Genomic DNA, 19,466 nt, shown 5'->3' with positions numbered 1-19,466 from the left:
TATATATATATATATATATATATAGTTTTTATTCAGTTTTATTTCAGTTTAATTTTGGTTATGTTAGTACATCAAGTTAAAGTAAATGAAAATGAGAAATGCATCCAACCAGCAGAAACAAAACTGTATTTTTTATTTTATTTTTTTATTTTATTATTTCAGTTAACATTTATTTTATTTTTTTTTTATTTCTAATGAAAAAATACATTAAAACCTCTGCTGAAACAGCTTAAACTAGTCCAATTTGGTATAAACTGTTGTTTCAACTTGTTCTGAATAATGATATTAAGTAATTTTGTTGTTGTGTTTTTTGTTATTCTCATATATTTATGAGAATACATATATTTTATTTCAAGCAACAAAAAAATGTTCTATGGTTTTTGTTTTAGTTGAGCATAATAACTGATATTCAGCTTGTTTTGAAAGACAAACCAGGTGGTCTCCCAATCTGACCGGCTTAAAATGTCCAAATCCTTCCTAAAATCATTCAGTAGACCAGGCTGACCAGACTGGGGGACCCAGCAAACCTGCTCATGCTGGTTTAAGATGCTTTTTTCCAGTAGAGAAGCTACTGATTTGTTTACATCATTTACAAATTTTTATACTGAATGTATGTGGCTTTGTCCCTTTGTCTTTATATAACAATTTTCTAATCCGTTTTCGCTTCGAATTAAATACTGCAATCTTGTGCACCATATCAGAGCTGTAAGGTTTAGTATTTTCTAAAACAAACTGGAAACAAGCTTCCAGAACCCAGGCTCTGTATTTATAGGGTGGGTGGAGCATTGAAGTGTCAGTCAAACTCTTACCCATTCAGCTGAGAGCTTTCACCCTGGCTTTCCAACAGGCCCCGCCTCTGGCCCATGGCAACCTCACAGGCATTCTCATTGGAGTAGAGATTAATGGGCGTGTTATACACTGAAGGGCGGGGCACCACCGGCAGATGATTGGGTGAGCCATCAGTAGGAGTGGGCGGAGCCTGTGGATAAGGGTTTTGAGCTGAGGAGGCGGGTGCAAAAGCAGACGTGGCGGAGGGAATGAAGGCTATGTGTGGTGACCCCGCCCCGCCAAATGGACGAGCGCTCCTATTGGAGGATGAAGTGATGTGGGTGGAGTTTGTGATGTCTGAGGAGGATGGAATGGAGGTTGTCATGGGAACGGGTTTGATGATTTCCACAGAATCATCCTAAACACGGAGGAAAGCACATGCGGGACTCAAAACGACAACAGCAACAAATCAACAACAAATGGGTTATACAACAAAAGCTGCTGACTACACCGCTGCAAACCTAAATAATGTCATTATGTTCAGAATGGAACACTAGCTGACTTACTAAACACTGCACAGTATATATTGTATTATTTTAGAAAAAAGTATGCAAAACAGAATGGGTTGTGCAATGAGATATATTTTTGTCATATGACCAAATGATGCACTTTTAAAGCCCTGTTCACACTAACAGCAACAGAAATGTATTTATTTTTTGCTGACATGAAGCAACAAATTATTTGATTTGATCATTTCTACTGATATGAATCTGTTATTTTACCTATTTTATTAATGTAGTTCTTTTAGTACTGTGAATTAATTTTTATTTTTGTATTTTTGGTTTTCTTTTAATTATTTTTTAAATTATTGTTTTCTTGTGAGTTTTTGTCATTTTTATTATTTTTTTTTAAATCTGTCTACATTGTTTTTTATTACTTTTTATTTCATGTTTAGTTTTGTTATTTTAGTACATTTAGTACGTACTAAATAGGATATATTTTGCTTTAGCAGGTAAAATAAGTTTAGGTTTATATAAACACACACACACATACACACACACACACACACATATATATATATATATATATACACACATAGATATATAGATGGATATATATACATTTTTAAAGTATTATTTTTTATATTTTAATATTTTAATTTTAATATATATTTTTAAGTAATGAAAACGTGTGGTTTTTATGGTTTTAATTTTAGTTATTATAATAAACCTAAAAAAAAATACATACAGAACAGGAAGTATGATACAGTAGCATGCTATTCCAAACTTATTCACTAAGCATCTAAAATGGCATACTACATACTAATTTTGAAATAAAGCGGTATGAATAAGATGAATAAACAACATCAACCAAACATTTTTTAACATCTCTGCTTTGATTTATTATTCTTATGAGCCTAAAGTTGTGGCATTTTAACACAAAACTGGACTAAAAATGCCAAATAATTTATTCCTATAGCTCAAAAAGTAAAGCATAGTGCATGCAACATCAATGAAATGAGTTCGAATCCCAGAATGCATAAAGTGCTATGAATATATAGCTTGAATGCAATGCAGTTCGCTTTGGATAAAAACATTTGGCAAATGCATGAATGTAAATGCAACGCATAAATGTAAATAACCATATCTATGAGACATTATAACAGGAAAACAGCTTTCTAAATTAAACATCGATCATAATCAGGAATATGTAACATGCGACACCACTGTAGCACACTAAAGTTGCATACTGTTTCACATACTGGTAGTATTTCCTAAAAAAAATAACATGTAGTATACTATAACTATAAACATAAATGTTTAGTATTCTAGTATTCGATTCTGAACATACTGTAACCTTTATGATAGCAGGTGAGCAGTTCGAAGCAGAAAACTGAATGCAGCAAACACGCTTATGCTACAAACATGCAAAACTAAATCTCACGCATACATATAGAGCTGCGTGTCTGTCTCAGAGGGGAATAATGACATACACACAATCCATTCACAATACTCCAGTTGTGTGCTCTGCCTTGCTGTATGTGTGTATAAATCTCATACCTTTGCTGTCACATCTGCTTTTGGAAGACTGGAAGCTCTGTTGGAACACAAACAATGGATAAAAACATTAATGACTCTGCTGTAACCACATCTAGAGCTGGCAGTGGCAATACATAGGGAACATCTAACTGTGGTTTGCAGCAAAATCATAGGCCTGTATTCATAATGACACGGAACGACCGCATGGAAGTTTGTTGAACAGCTCTGAATTTGTTTCGCCTGCAAGGGATAACACAATTTGGTTTGTATGCTAAAGAAACCAGCTCAGGTTTGGTTTTAGACTAGTGCGCTGGTGGTCAAAAATATGGATTTTTTTATGATTATTGGAGAATAAGTCTTTTATGCTTGTCAAGGCTGCATTTATTTGCTATATAGTAAAAAAAAAATACAGTAAAAATAGTAATAATGTGAAATATTATTAAAATGTAAAATAAGTAAAAATATATTGAATTTATTCATGTGATACAAAGCTAAATTTTCATCATCATTACTCCAGTCTTCAGTGTTACATGATCCTTCAGAAATTCTAATATGCTGATTTGCTGCTCGGTTATTAATAATGGTTCTTATTATTATCAATTTTAGTCAGTTAAAGTTAATAAAACTACTTAACATTTTTGTGGAAACTGATTGATTATATTCAGAAATTGATTAGAATCAGAAATGTTTCCTTGAACAGCAAATCAGCATATTAACAAGACAGTTAAATGTGGCTTTAAAATATTCTTTATGGTCAGAACATGACAAACACTTCATGTTTTTGGAATTCTTTACACTTTTTCCAGTCATTTTTATTTTATAGCAAAATAAATATCTTTCTTAGTTCTGCATGTTTTAATGAGTAATGTTGTTTCAAATCAAGAAACAGGTTTGTGTTACCTGATATATTAATAATAATAAAATTATAACATTTTTCTTTGTCTCTTAGAAATACACATTTGATAATAGCTTGAGTTAGGATGCAGATGTAGATTTATGTTCATTCTCAAAATCAGCAATATCTGTTAAAATTGTAGCAACCTTATTTTTAAATGGTGAAATGTTCCATAGTATCATCCATAGATCATGATAACACAAATATAGCACCTCAATAGCATGGTAAAAATGTAATATGGTTCCTATAGGTATTTGTATGAAAAACTGTAGTCTAAACACATTTAGTACAAATGCATAAACGCTATAGCTTAATCACAAAAAATACTGTAATTATATTCCATTACTCCTCCTTCAATACGTTTAATACATGTCTACATTAATAATATAATAAAATTTGACACAAATATACCCACATTTCTGAGACAATACCACTGGGCAGTTAGTATTTGTAGATTTAAAAGCCTTCTGACTGTATCGTTGTGCACAGTGTTTCTCCTGTTTGTCAGCGGTTTCATCTGGCTATAAACCGAGTCATTTCACTGAATTCAGGCGCCTCACACTAGTGCTGTTTAGTGACCGAGACTCAACAGCGAGTGTGAACTAGGGCTGGGAGTCGATTCCAAAAAGAATACATTCCTTGATTCCGAGGTGTTGGGAATTGAGAGTCGATTCCAAAGTTTGGAATCAGTCCCATCTAGGGGAATTGACTCTCTATTCATAGCTGTTTTCAGTTCAACAAAGAAGGCTGCATATCAAGGCTGTTTTCATCAAATGATGCTGAACACTGACTCACGAAAACAGACTGAATGAAAAGAGTCGGTACTGAGCACGTCTGAGTTTGAGGATGCAGCCTTGCTCGCTAATAGTGATTAGAAGTCTGATTCGCTGCCACGTTAAGGTTCTTTCGGATAGATTGTTTTAATGAACCAGTTCAAAGACGATTCAAAAGTTATTTTACGGTAACACGGCCTTAGTTTTGAGTGCTGCACGACAGAATAGATCATGACGTGATCGAGGATCTTGATTCTATTTCCGTCTCAACCTTTCTATCAGCCAATGATAATTCTGAAAGAAAACACCGAGAGCGCAGATCAGTGGTTGAAAGTGCATTTGATTTTATCAGTGGTGTAGTTTTGGTTATTTTGTTTCAGTGTACAGTTTGTTAATTTTGCGCAAACCATATCATTGAAGTACACATAATTCACCTGAACTGTGCCTTGTTCCATTCATGCAATTAACGCATGTCCACTGCTGCATTGTGGGCTATGACTAATTTCATGTGCAATGCAGACAAAATTACAATTTAAATACAGAAATGTATCATAATGTTTAAAAATAAAGCTTTATATTATGATTAGGCTACCTTCTAAGACCATATCCTACAGTCATGGCGAAATTAGGTTCCTCTACTCTATAAAAAACAAGAATCGAAAACAACACTGAGGAATCGATTCTTGCAATTGAATCTCATCGATCCCAGAACCAGGAATCAGAATCGGACTCGATTCTAAAACCTTTCTAGAACCTAGCGGCAACCTCCCGGTCTCCCTCTTGAAGCCAACACGGAAGTGACTACAACTGCAATTCATAGACTGGCCGCAAAAGGGAGTCAATCCCATAGACTCCCCATGTTAAAATGCCCAACTTTACAGCAGAAAAAAAAAATTTGTTTACAGCCTGGTACAAAAAGGTGGTTTGGTCTATATAGCTAATTTTGCCCTTCATGTCAACTGTGAGGGGGGTAATTTTTTTTTAAGAACTCATCTGTTAAATTATATTAAGCCTTAAAGTTCTGCATAATTTAGGGCATGGCCACTTGAGTGATAGGTGGATTGCCGCTGCTGTCACCACCGTCGCACTAGGCGGGCGTGGTTTCAGCAACCAGCTCCACCCACGCCCCGCCGCTTTGCCCATTTTCGATTATCTGGAAGTGACGTACAGTGACGCGATTCCAAGATGGCAACGGCTGACTCCTGCCCACAAAGAGCTTCAAAAATACTCTTCATAAACCTACGAGTGATGTCACAGACACTACATCCATATTTTTTAAAGTCTATGGTGTGAAAGCATCTGCTCTAGGTTTCTACTAAGTTTGCGTCGTGCCACCGTTTGAACTTTGATCCGAGCACATAAACAGTCCGAGTGGCGCACTTTAACAAGCGCTCTTTTGTTCCGCCCTTGCCGCATAAAAATTATATCATTTATCGAATTCTTGTTATCATTTATCGAGGAAATCCATATCGCACGATAATTATCATTATCAATGTATCACCCAGTCCTATTTTTAAATTGTAATAATATTTTACATTATTACTGTATTTTATAACATTTTTAAAATCTTAATTATTCCAACCTTCTGTATGATGTGGTCTTATTAAAATCAAACTATGGTTTGACAGCAAGTGATACTGTTGCTGTGCATGCGTGTGTGTGTGTGTGTGAGGCTGGCAGAGCACTTGAGTATCAGTTACCATCTCTGAGAATCTGAACTCAAGACCTTCCAGAACAATCTCACACATCTCTCAGTTTGTTTGTTTTTTTATTTATTTATGAATCGTTTTGACCTTGAATGATGTTCCCAAAGGGAGGTTTTATCCGATTTAGCTTCTGTCCCTCAATTTTGTCCCTAAAATAAATTCACACACATCTTGAAGAGTGTAGATGAGTGTTATATAACAGGAGTTGTAAGCATTTGCTCCTCCGTGCGAAGACTCTGCATCTTTGTTTCTATGTAAACACATACACACAAACAGACACACACACAAACACACGTGACCATCATGAGTTCATAAGAAGGCTGCGTATCCCTCCGTGGAGGTCTTTCCAGCGGGTCGGGTCGGGTTTAGCACTGTTGATCCGGTCAGATGAACATGAGCGCTCACACTGCTGCAGTTATGAGCTAATAATCTGTTCTCAGTAAACTCAATATAGATCCACAAGACTCAGAAGACCAGCAGAACAACACCAGAGAGAGAAAGAGAGAGAAACTAGTCTGATTTAATTCACTTTACTTTGTTAAAAGAATGCGTTTTAGTAGATGCATTGATTTCCCAGTGGTATTTAATCAGATTTGATATGCAGTCTTTAAATATCCTTTCAGCAAATGTCTAAATAATCATAAATTAGATTATTTTGAGGAGCCAGTATCTTGTAGGGAATGAAATAAGGAAATCAAATGAGACCCAGATATTAAAATAGCCTTTTTTAAGAGCAACAAATCAGTTTTACACAATATCACTTTGGTGATATGATTAAAACATGCCACAGAACATAAACATCATAAACTAGCTCTGATGTACATCCCAGTTTAAAAGTTTTGGGGTCAGTTGGGGTTTCATTTAGCAAGGATGCATTAAATTGATCAAAAGTGACAGCAAAGATATTTGTAGTGTTGCAAAGGATTTAACATAAATGCTGTTCATATGAACTTTCTATTCATCAAAGAATCCTGAAACAAATGTATCAAGTTTTGCACAAAAATATTAAGCAGGGCAACTGTTTTCAACATTATAATAATCAGAAATGTTTCCTAAGCAGAAAAAATCTGCATATTAGAATGATTTCTGAAGGATCATGTGACACTGAAAACTGGAGTAATGATGCTGAAAATTCAGCTTTGATCACAGGAATAAATTACATTTTAAAATATATTCAAATAGAAAACAGGTATTTGAAATTGTAATAATATTTCACAATATTAGCGTTTTTACAGTATTTTTATCAAATAAATGTAGCCTTGGGAGCAGAAGAGACTTCTTTTAAAAATAATATTTGAAAAAAAAAAAAATCACAATACTTCAAACTTTTGAACAGTAGTGTAACTGGCAGAAGTTATTTAAATACATAATTGATAATTAAGATAAATATTATTATAGATAATCTAAGGATTTATACTTCAATCTACAAGAGAAATACAGAGAAATGACGTCAAAAGGCAATGAAAATTAACTGCATTAGCGTCACTCAGATTCTTAGAACATTCTGTCATACTATTTTAATGACAGAGAAAGAGAGAGAAAACACACACACACACACACACACACACACACATAATGACAAAAATACCCACACATGCAATAACCCTGCAATCAGAGTAAGCCTTAAATTACATATGGAACTGTTTATTAAGTTAATAGTATTTAATTGATAAACAAAGGAGGTCATTCTTACATTCTTAAACTCCTTAGACCATTTTACTACGCTCAAATTAACAGCTTTGTGTGTGTGTGTGTGTGTTCGTGTTCGGACAGAAACATACCAGCATCCCAGCAAATGGGGAACAATCCCAGAACTTTGACTTTTCTGTGTTATTGAAGTTTCTGTGATATTCTGATCTGTAGATCCAGACACAAGTTCCTCTATGGGATTTTTTCGCTTTCTATCAATCACTAAGTGAATATCTTACCACTTACATTTTCACACATTTACATCTATAGCACAAGCGATACAAGATGGTGTACATCTGCTCTACGGTGATGTCATAATATTACACTCAGAGCATCTGTTTGACGTCTCATTTATATATCACAGCGTGAGACTGCAGTCTGATGCACAACTCACTGATTTCCCTTCATTAATAACTAAATGCTTTCAAACTCCAACTCCACTTTCCTGTTCTGCAGTGAGTAAATGAAAGGTTGTGTCTGGGTGAGAAAATCTCATTAAACCCACAGGAACAAAATATCACATCTGCATTATCTCAAGAAGACAGCAATGAGATTAAATGGAGAGCAAAATAAAACTCCTGCTTCTCAGTCGAGGTCATATGTTGACACTGGGCTGCACGATAAATCGCATTTTAATCGTGATGATGATTTCTCTTGATTTCTTAAGCATTTTTTACTTTAATTTGGTATATGCATTATCTTAAAGTGGTGACAAGCCTCCATGAGCTTTCATGGTTGCGGTTGCCAGATTTCAAGAGTTAAATCCCCCATTCAGACCCTAGTAAAAAAAGTAATAGATTTAAAAAGCATTTTTTTTAGTATAGTTCAAGTCTGTTTACGCAAATTACTGACATATCACAATGCACGTTTCTTAATATTAAGCCTAAAATGTTTTAATGTCACTACTGATGATCTTTAAATAATATCGGCCATTGAATGCAAAATATTAAAAGTGTACCTAAAGCATTCTTGCAATAGTTCCACTTTAGCACAATCAAATATACTTAAGTATACTTCCACACAATTAAAGTGCATTAAGTACAAAATTAGCTTTTCCAATTTAACAGACTTTAAATATACCAGTTTAGTATACTAAAAGTACAATTGCAGGGTATTTCTATTAAGTACATAATATGTAAATGTATTTGTAGTATACTTAGCATGACATAAATGTATTTTAAATACCTTTCAGTATATTTATTTTTCACACTTTTTTCATAAATTGATGCATTTGTCCTGTTTACTTAATCTACCCAAAGTGGCAACCATAGCATACGCTCTTTCTACATTTTTAAAAAAGTGCTGATGAGCTGAAAGCGTTGTCAAATATAAAAAAAAGCTGAATTTAGCGATCTCTATAGGGATATTCTGTCTTCACACAAGTATAATAGCGCCAATCTGTATTCTTTTATGCAGTCATTAGCGTTTTTCTGCATACCACGCAAGTTAACCTTTTTTTGATTTGTGCTTATGTGAAAGTGCAAACGTTCTGATGAAACAAAATTATGATTAATAATCGAGATTATATTTTTGAGCAAACCCTAATGAAAAATAGATATACTAAAATGTATTTAAAATGCATTTATTTATTGCTAAGTATGCTACAAATACATCTACATATTATGTACTTAAAAATATGCTGCAATTGTACTTTTAGTATACTAAACTGTTATATTTTAACTACTTTTTTACTTAATGCACTTTAATTGTGTGAAAGTAGTGCTGAAGTCCAACTAAAGATATACTTAAGTATATTTGATTGTGCTAAAGTGGAAGTATTGCAAGAATACTTTATGTATAGTTTTATTTTAAAGATCATACAATCCTCATCAATAGTGACATTAAAACATATTTTAGGCTTAATATTAAGAAATGTGCATTGTGCACAAGTAGTACTCCAAATAAAGTTGACTTACAGTTTTTATATCAATAAGTGTCAATCGATATGTCAGTAAATATGTTAAAAGACTTGAACTATACTTAGTATAAAATAAATGCATTTTAAACCAATATCATGCAGCCATATATTTACATTTAGTTTTGTGCTTTTACGAACTAGGACTCAAAAATGGTCTAAAGTTAACTCTTAAATAATAAGGCTCTAATTACAACCAGAAATGGTTTTCTAAAATACTAGGAAACTGTCTGAACAGTTCATAAGATCAACAGAAACCAACAGAATTATCTAAAAAACTACAATGAAACATCAAGAATTTTCTTCAACGAGTCATACATATTGTTTTGGAAACTGTATGAAATTGCCAAACCAAATCATTTTTTCCTCTACTTTTTGTAATTTTTGACCTACAGTTTGGGCATTGTTTCTGCTTCTGATGTTTTGTTTCCCACAGAAGAAAATCATATCTTTTGGAACGACCTGGGGGTGTCCAAATAATGACAGATATTGATTTCTGGGTGAACTGTTTCTTTAAGATGCTATGTTGAAATTAGATATTTCTATCTCAGTAATTAATCAAGAGAGCAAAAGGACGTAAAGGAGGGTAATTATTTTACTCATTTCAAGTACAAAACCATGAAATATTACAATTTCTGTTGATCAGAATAATCTGAGGGTGGAAATTTCATTACGCTTTGAACTCTCTTCCAAATGTTGATTTTTATCCTGCTGCAACTTGCTAATGGAAAATGGGATTTTATCCAGCTGTGATATTCTGCGAACGCCAACACACACATTCAGAGATGTGCTGAAGTGCAGTGTGTGTTGTTCTGGTCAAACAGGCTTCAGCTTACACTTTTAGACAGTAAAAAGCTCAGGATACACAAAAACACAGAGTTTAGAGATAAAAGTGCAGGTTTTACAGAGCAATGTAATGCTTTGAGAGCAGTCATAAGAAAAAAAAAAACACATGGCATATAAATCATGTTCATGTGAGGACAAAGTGACCATCTAAATCAGTCTGGAGCAGAGAGGAAATGCAGATTTTGCTACAGCTGAAAGACCTGATGTGTGAAATCAGTGGATTCGCATCATCTTTCTTACTTCACATTAGAGGTTTGTGCAATCCTGGTTTGTAAAAACAGACCTGTAAGCCAACATATAAGCCTGATATCATCGAATTTTAAAACTAAACCTGTCTGATTTCTTGTTTGAGCAGGGATTGCAGATTGCACAGTGACTAAGCTCGAAACGGCACGTTAAAGTATACTCTTACCAGGGATTTTTGGTCTGTGGTCAGTGCAAGGGTTGCTAAAAGGTCAGTATAAAAATGAATTAGCCGAAATGAACAGTACACTGGACAAAATGATTTCTTAGCTTTCTTAGTATTCTAGTAAAAATGTCTAAAAATCCTTAAATCTTTGCTTAAACCTCATAATTTGTTCTGGTCATGCTGACCAGAAGAGGATTTTCTTTTTCCCGAAAAGGGTGGTAAATGTTATTGTATTGGATTATAACATAGTGACATTGCTCATACAGTGTATAACAGCTACCACCCCCCCCCCCCAAAGCACCAATTTTGAATCTTTAAGGATCTTTTCTATGTTACACTTGTGGTTTTCCTGGTGAAAAATGACCGGCCTATGAAAAATTTATTGTAAATCTCTCATTATGCGCCAAATCTGGAAATGATTGATTGTAGAGCTTATGAATCTGAAGTTTTTGTGTGAATACTGACAAAATGATCCACAAACAAGGTTTTTTCCACTCAAAAACTCAGACCAATCAGTTCCAAAAAGAAATGCAAAACCTGTGATGACTAAAAGAAAAAAAGTTGACAAAGATTGAATGCAAGATTTAGTGATAATATAACATTATGAGAAATTTACACACCATTTTTAAAAAGCCAGTCATTTTTCACCAAATTAGATAAAGGGTCATCTGAAAAGTCAGGATGGAAAGAAAAATGTATTAAAATACATTGAATTTATGCTTAAAAAACAAGAAAGAATAATATAATGCACTAATAATCTTGTAGACATTTTCTTGTTTTAAGCATTTTTTCTTATCTTAAGATATTGAGTCATTTTGTTTCAAGTAAATGTATCCTGATTAAGAATGTTGAAATATTTGTACTAAAAAACAAGACAAAAATACTGAGAAAGAAAATGTGGTAACACTTTACAATAAAATGTCATTTGTTAACATTAGTTATGTATTAACTAACATGAACAAACAATTAATACATTTATTACACTCTTTGTTAATCTTTATTAATGTTAGTTAATAAAAAGACAGTGGTTCATGTTAATTCACAGAGCATTAACTAATGTTAACAAACACAACTTGTGATTTTAAAAATGCATTAGTAAATGACAAAATTCACATTAAAATTAATAAATGCTATAGAAGTCTTGTTCATTCTTAGTTCATGTTAACTAATCTAGTTAACTTTAGAAAAGTGTTACCTATTTTTATTTTTTTTTGCAGTGCTGAAAACTGTATCCCACAATGCAATGTACCCAACCAGACCTTTCTTATTCCTTAACTCATTATTTGATCAGACTTTATTTGATCAGAAAATAAAAGACATTTTAAATGAAATTGCATTAAAATGGAAAGTAACCTTTTATTTACAAGATGATAACTTAACACACATCAAAAATTTAACTTGCAAATGATGAGGTCATGTGACAGCAATGTAGCATACTAATGTTTGAAGTGTTTATCATGGAATAACATACATTGTTTCACTTATTTTTATAAAAAAAAAGGGTAATGCTTCACAATAAGGTGTCATTTGTGAACTAATGACTAAATTAACATGGACTAAGATTAATAAATGCTATAGAAGTATTGTTCATTTCCTAGTTCATGTTAAGTAATGTAGTTAACTAGTGTTAACTAATGAACCTTATTGTAAAATGTTACCAATTGTATCCCACAATGTACTCAACCTGACCTTTCACCTTCCTTAACTCATTATTTGATCAGACTGAAAATAAAAGACATTTTAAATGAAATTGGATTAAAAATGCAAAATCACCTTTTATTGATAAGAATATAACTTGACGACACTCACCAAAACAACATGCAAATGATGAGGTCATGTGACACATTTTAAGGTCACGTGACAGCATTGTAACATACTACTGTTTATCATGGAATAATGTACACTGTTTCACTTATTTAAAAAAAATAGTATGCAGTATATAGTGTGTTCTGCACAGTAAGCTAGCATTCCACTCTGAATGAGCACACAATTGTACAATTACATATTAAAACGCAAGCTGATCTCAAGCTCTGGCATCTTTTGCTGGCTCTGTCTCTCTCTGTTTCTTATTGTTTACAAATTTAGGTAATGAAATATCAGTTAGAAGATGAATTACAGAGAAACATTTGTGTTCTCTCTGCATCCGAGTCCAAATGTCCAAACAGTTTTTCTTACAGAACGATGTTTCATACATTTGGGACAAAAGAGAGTTAACAGTCCAAATTCAGATACGCAAGAGTCAAAATCAAGTTCATCTGGCGAGAAAGTCACTTAAAAGGAATTTGAACAATATTAATAATAATGCAAAAATAAATGCACATTATTGTTACAGCTTCATTCATTCATTACTGTGAGTGCTGATTATTATATAATCATAAATGCACAAACTTTTTGTAGATTTTGTTGTGCTATTTATTAAAATTTTGATACCTTTTTCCCAGATTTATCAAATACAAATTAAAGATTCTATAACTTACCACACTGTTAAAAAAATCCAACTTGTAAATAAAACAAATACTGAAGTAAATTTTAAAAGAAAATACTATTTCAGTTTTTCTACTTCAAAATTTCATATTTCATAGTGTTACATGGCAGATTTACGTAATTGTTTCTAATATTTACTAGCAATCTCTGAGTGAATTTTTTTCAGTGTAGAATTTACTTGTTTAAATTTTCACATTGTACACTAAAAAAAGTAAATAAATAAAAGAATATATATATATATATATAATTTATTTATTTATTTTTTTGTCTTGTTCTTTAAGCACAAACTCACTTTGTTTTGGTACATTTTCCAGAAAATCCAGATTTTGCAGAAGATCCTTTAACTAATTTAGTATCCCTGGTCATCATTAATTTGAATCAAATGATTCTGGGAAAATTATATTAAAAATGCTAAAATGAAATGAAAATAAAAAAATGCAATAAGTTACAGACACGAAAGCAAAAAGTACACAAAAAGATTAAAGACAGCCACAATTTATGATGAAGACCATCTCTTTTATTATATATTAAAAAAAGATTTTCCGAAACTAGTAAATAAAACAAATATTATTGAAGCTAATTTTACAAGAAAATACTATTTCAGTTTCTCTACTTCAAAATTCCACATTTCACAGTGTTATATGCCAGTTTTATGTAATTGTTACTAAAATGTACTATTTTTTTTTTTTCAGTGTAGAATTTACTTGTTTAAATGTTCACATTTTTCACTAAAACGTTTTGAATATATAAAAGAATATACACTGAAAACTGTAAAAAAGTTATATACATACATACATACATACATATATATATATATATATATATATATATATATATATATATATACTTGTTTTGATACATTTTCCAGAAAATCCAGATTTTGCATAAGGTCCTTTATCTAATTTAGCATCCCTGGTCATTCTTTAATTTGCATTAAATGATTCTGGGAAAATTATATTAAGAATGCTAACAAAATAAAAATAAAAAAATGCAATATGTTACAGACACGAAAGCAGAAAATAAACAAAAAAAAAGAAAAGACAGTCTTAATTTATCATGAAGACCATCTCTGGGGATATGAACTTATGTCAGGGGTCGTTATGGTCCTGAGGTTCCTCAAAAGTGGTTTGGGATGAAGTTTGGCTGGTTTAATGAAATCAAGCTAAACATTTCCTCCAATCGGTCATCACACACCTCCCATAAGCCCATATAATCAAGTAAGTTGCATTCAACCCTGCTGTGAACGGTTGAATCTGATGCTATGCTTGACGTAGGCTGTGTTTAGGAAGTTGTGTGGTCAGTTTAATCTGCGCTCTGATGAGGATCTGGCGCTCGTGTGTATGTTTAAGCATTCGGACCAGCGAGGATCATTTGTGTGTTTGGATGTGGCATAACAAACATCAAACCTGAACCGTAACACAAAAACAGACAGATGCATAAACAACACATGCGCACAATCAAGAACACACGCAAAAAGGGCATAAGGAATTGCAGGTTTTCATGAAGCTGACATGATTAGTTTACGTGATTCAAGCTGTTGAGAGAGGCCATTTGAGGGCAAAAAAAAAACAACACTGTGATTTCACAATTCTTTTTTTCCTAAAGTACTTTTGTTGTTATTTCAGTGGATATAAACTCATTTGAGCTCATTAATGTGGAAACAGAAGCCTGCAGTGTCTCAGAACGGCCAGTATAAACATCCTGCAAACACATGTCAACAAAACAAGACACTTCACTTGTCAGCCATCTTGGTTACAGCAAGTACAGCAAGAACAGCTGTCTACTAGTCTGAAATCTCCAACAGTGACTGTAAAATACGCTTCAAAAACATCAAAACAGACAAATCTGGCAACTGCATTATAAACTATGCTTGCACGGGCTATATTAAATTAAACAGAAACAATTTCTCCCATTTATTTTTATTACTACAGGCCTGGCTTTCCTCCTATACGGTTTCTAATGTCATTAGAGCACGTATTACACCTGTTATATTTATATAAAAATTAATTTGTGAATATATCTACACATCCTTAAAACAAGGTATGTGTACTTAAGAAGCAAAATAACATGTACATTAAAACTAATTTTCATAAAAATCAGTTCAAATCAACTCAGTTTACTGAGGTTTAACTTTAAATAAGAAAAGCATTTTCAATAGAGGAAGAAAACTTGTTTTTCTTTTTTAAAATAAGCTGCAAAAACAGCTTAAACAATTAATATATTTAATTCTAAGGGTCAGAGAGAAGGTGTAAACTGTCGAATTACAAATGTTTTGGTATAGAAAACATTAAGAAATTAAAATAGCTTAATTTAAATAAATAAATGGACTTCATGGGAAAAAAATAAACAAACATGATAAATAAATAAGTAAGTAAACATAAATGGACTTAATAAATATACAATAAATAAATAAACAAACACAAATTGAAACAAACAAATAAACTAATAAATAAACAAACTTCATTTATTTATTTACTAACTAAATAAAGAAATGGACATCATGTAAAATAAATAAATACATAAAAACTTTATGCATAAACAAATATGGAAAATAAATGTAATTTATTTACTCACTAAACAAACTGATATCATGATAGATAAATAAATAAATAAATAGGCAAATGAACAAATAGACTTCATGAAAAATAAATAAATAAATAAACAAATATAATAAATGGACTTCATGGAAAATAAATAAATAAATAAACAATTTTTTACTTACTAAATAAATAAATGCATAAATAAATGGACATCATGGAAAATAAAAAAACAAACTTAATTTATTTACTTACTAAACAAATACAAAAATGAATATCATGATAAAAAATAAATAAGTAAATAAACACATAGACTTCATGAAAAATAAATAAATGAATAAATGGAAAATAAATAAACAAACACAAATGGGCTTCATGGAAAATAAATAAATTAAATAAATAAAGCATGATAAATAAATTATTTAATTAATTAATTTATTTATTTTTATATTTTTTATTTTAATTATTTATTTATTTATTTATTAAATAAAAAATGCATAAACAAATGGACATCATGGAAAATAAATGAATAAATAAATAAACTTAATTTATTTACTTATACTAAACAAATGGACTTAATGAAAAATAAATAAATAAATAAATATGATGAATGGACTTCATGGAAAACAAATAAAAAAAACACTTTTTGAAAAATACATAAACAAACAAACAAATAAATTTGATAAACTGACTTAATGGAAAATAAATAAATAAATGCATTAGTAAGTAAGTAAATAAATTAAGTATTACTTTAGGTATGTAAGTAACTAAATAAACATAAATGGACTTCATGGAAAATAAAATGAACATTATAAATGGACTTCATGGAAAATAAAATGAACATTATAAATGGACTTCATGGAAAATCACTCAATCAATAACTTCAAACTTTAAGAAATCAGCATTATAAATGGACATGATATGAGCATCTGTGTGAGTTTACGTAAGCGAGATGAATTACAGCAGTGACACTGGCTCTCTCACAGCGAACACAAACCAAAAACAAAAAAAATCAATAAACTCATTCACAGCATGTGCTTTTAATTAACATGGAGTCTCTGGTTCTGTCTGTGTAATCTACTGTCATCTCTGAGAATCAACAGAAAGCCTGTAAAACTCCACATCTCTCCAGCGTAACTGCAGCTGAAGCCCAGTCTGGCATCTCCACAGCAGCTCTCCAATAAAACCCCAGCGTTCTCCATTAGCGCTAAAAGACCCACAGACGCACACATCCACACACCGAAACGTACAAACGTCTGCTTTCTCGGTGTCCTGCTTCTTTGTTTACTTCTCAACAGTTTCCGATTCACACAAAAACATTTAATGAATAAAATTACCCATTACCTGCAGGCAGCTGTAATTACACATAACACATAAAATATTTTTAATAGGAAACCATAAGAGGGAAAACTAAACCTGAACCACAACATAACCTGATAACACAGACTTAATTGCGTGCAGCAGACAGGAAAGATATGTCTATTTCATGCTTTTAAAAAGACAAAAAACATGCCAAACATTTATAATATGATGAAAAATTTGCAAATTACATGTTGCTTCCAAAAAAAAATTCTTTGGGGCTAAAACTGAAATGAAACATGACTATTTTTGAATGGCTTTCAATGGAGAAATACGCCTTGTGCTGCAAACGCCGATCAGGTGAAACTTGACTCCTTGCAGTACTCAAAGTACTCAAAATGCAAACAACTCTATATGTGCAAGGTAGATTTTATGCATCACTGATTTCTGAAATGTTTAAAAGTGCAATTCATGCAACAAACATTTTCACTTTCAGGTCAACTAGAGCAACTGTTTTTTTTTTTCATAATTTTAGAAAAAAAAATAGATTTTAGATTTTATTTTAAAAATTAGATTTTTTAAATGGTTTTAATACTAACTAATAACCCTGAATGTATGTTATACCCCATTGGCAACACTATGAACTGCACTGACATTTCAGAAAATCACAATGCATGAAACGTGGCTCATGTGGACAGAAGCATTTGCTTTAACATACTTGCTAGAGAAGTATGAACCTTGAAGAAGGTTTGCATATCACACTTCACTCATTAACTTTCACACACACACATACACACACAGCACTGGTTTCAGATGGTGCTGATGTTGGTATATTTCTATTAATACTAATCCCCAGTAAATCAGAGAAGGTGATTAGTTTACCATCAGTACATATCAAAACAGCACTCTGCACACAGTGTCAACTTTAATATATGTGAGATGATATCAGTTGTTAAAAAATGAAAAATATTTAGAATATTTAGAATTTTAAAATGTATGTGTTTGAATTGAAAATAAAATAAACAATAAAACAGAGTTCATTTAAAATAAATAAATAAACTAAGCAACGTAATTCAAATCGGAATCCAAACGTTTAAAGTAACTATATGCTAACTGTGAAAAAATTTAATTTATTCAGTTAAAAAAACAGTGTAATGGAAAAAAATCTTTATTTTTTAATTTTTAAATAAAATGTAAATTTTATTGCAAAACTGTATTACTTAAATGTTACATTTATTTGTTATAAAAATTAATTAGTTACGAAAAAAAACGTGATCAAAATATTTTAACCTAGTTAACGTGCTGGCCCCACCCCCAGACCTGTACGTCATCTATGATTCAGGGCAACAAAAATATGTATATGACTATATATATAGTCATACGAAAAAGTTAGGACACTCTATTGAATTTCATGGTTTTCTGTATCAGGACATCATAAAAAATTATCTGGTCCTTGGCAGGTCTTAATAAATCCTCATCACATGACATATCTCACACTGTCATTATTTCGTTATTTATTTAAGAAAAATACAGCCAAGAGGGAAAGGCCATGTGTGACAAAGTTAGGACACACTATGAGTCAATTGCCTGTAGATCCACTTTTAGCAGCAATAACTTGAAGCATTCATTTTTTGTGTGACTTTATCAGTCTCTCACATCGTTCTAGAGGAATTTGGACCACTCTTCTTTTCAACGTTGCTCCGGTTTATTGAGGTTTGTGGGCATTTGCTTATGCACAGCTCTCACCACAGCATTTGAGTCAGGGTGAGCTCTGGACTTTGACTGGGCTATTGCAACACCGTGATTATTTTCTTTTCAGCCATTCTGATGTAGATTTGCTGGTGTGCTTGGGATCATTGTCTTGTTGCGTGACCCAACTTTAGACGTCGTACAGATGTCCTCACATTTGACTCTAGAATACTTTGATATACAGAGGAGTTCATGGCCAACTCAATGACTGTGAGGTGCTCAGGTCCTGTGGCTATAAAACAAGCCCAAAATGATCAGCCCTCCTCCAGCATGCTTGTCTTTTGCTATGAGGTGTTTGTGCTGATATGCTCTTTAGATTTTCACCAACCTTGGCGCTGTGCATTATAGCCAAACATC

The 19,466-nt window shown here is 32.1% G+C and overlaps 1 protein-coding gene across 2 annotated transcripts in view; it reads right to left on the bottom strand.

The window, feature by feature from the left end:
* Window positions 1-19,466, bottom strand: part of pdlim5a (PDZ and LIM domain 5a) — a 63,353-nt gene that overhangs the window by 26,772 nt on the left and 17,115 nt on the right. The window contains exons 4-5 of one of the 2 annotated variants that reach the window (XM_051109270.1): window positions 2,829-2,865; window positions 810-1,186 (exon numbers count right to left, since the gene is read on the bottom strand). In XM_051109270.1, coding sequence (XP_050965227.1) covers window positions 810-1,186; window positions 2,829-2,865 — 414 coding nt within the window. The remainder of the gene's footprint in view (window positions 1-809; window positions 1,187-2,828; window positions 2,866-19,466) is intronic. The other variant, XM_051109272.1, reaches the window with a different exon arrangement.

Source organism: Labeo rohita, chromosome 5 (assembly GCF_022985175.1).
Source record: "Labeo rohita strain BAU-BD-2019 chromosome 5, IGBB_LRoh.1.0, whole genome shotgun sequence".
NCBI classification, from domain to species: Eukaryota; Metazoa; Chordata; class Actinopteri; order Cypriniformes; family Cyprinidae; genus Labeo; species Labeo rohita.
Note: the sequence above shows the minus strand (reverse complement) of the source record. Positions and strands in the feature narration are given on the sequence as shown.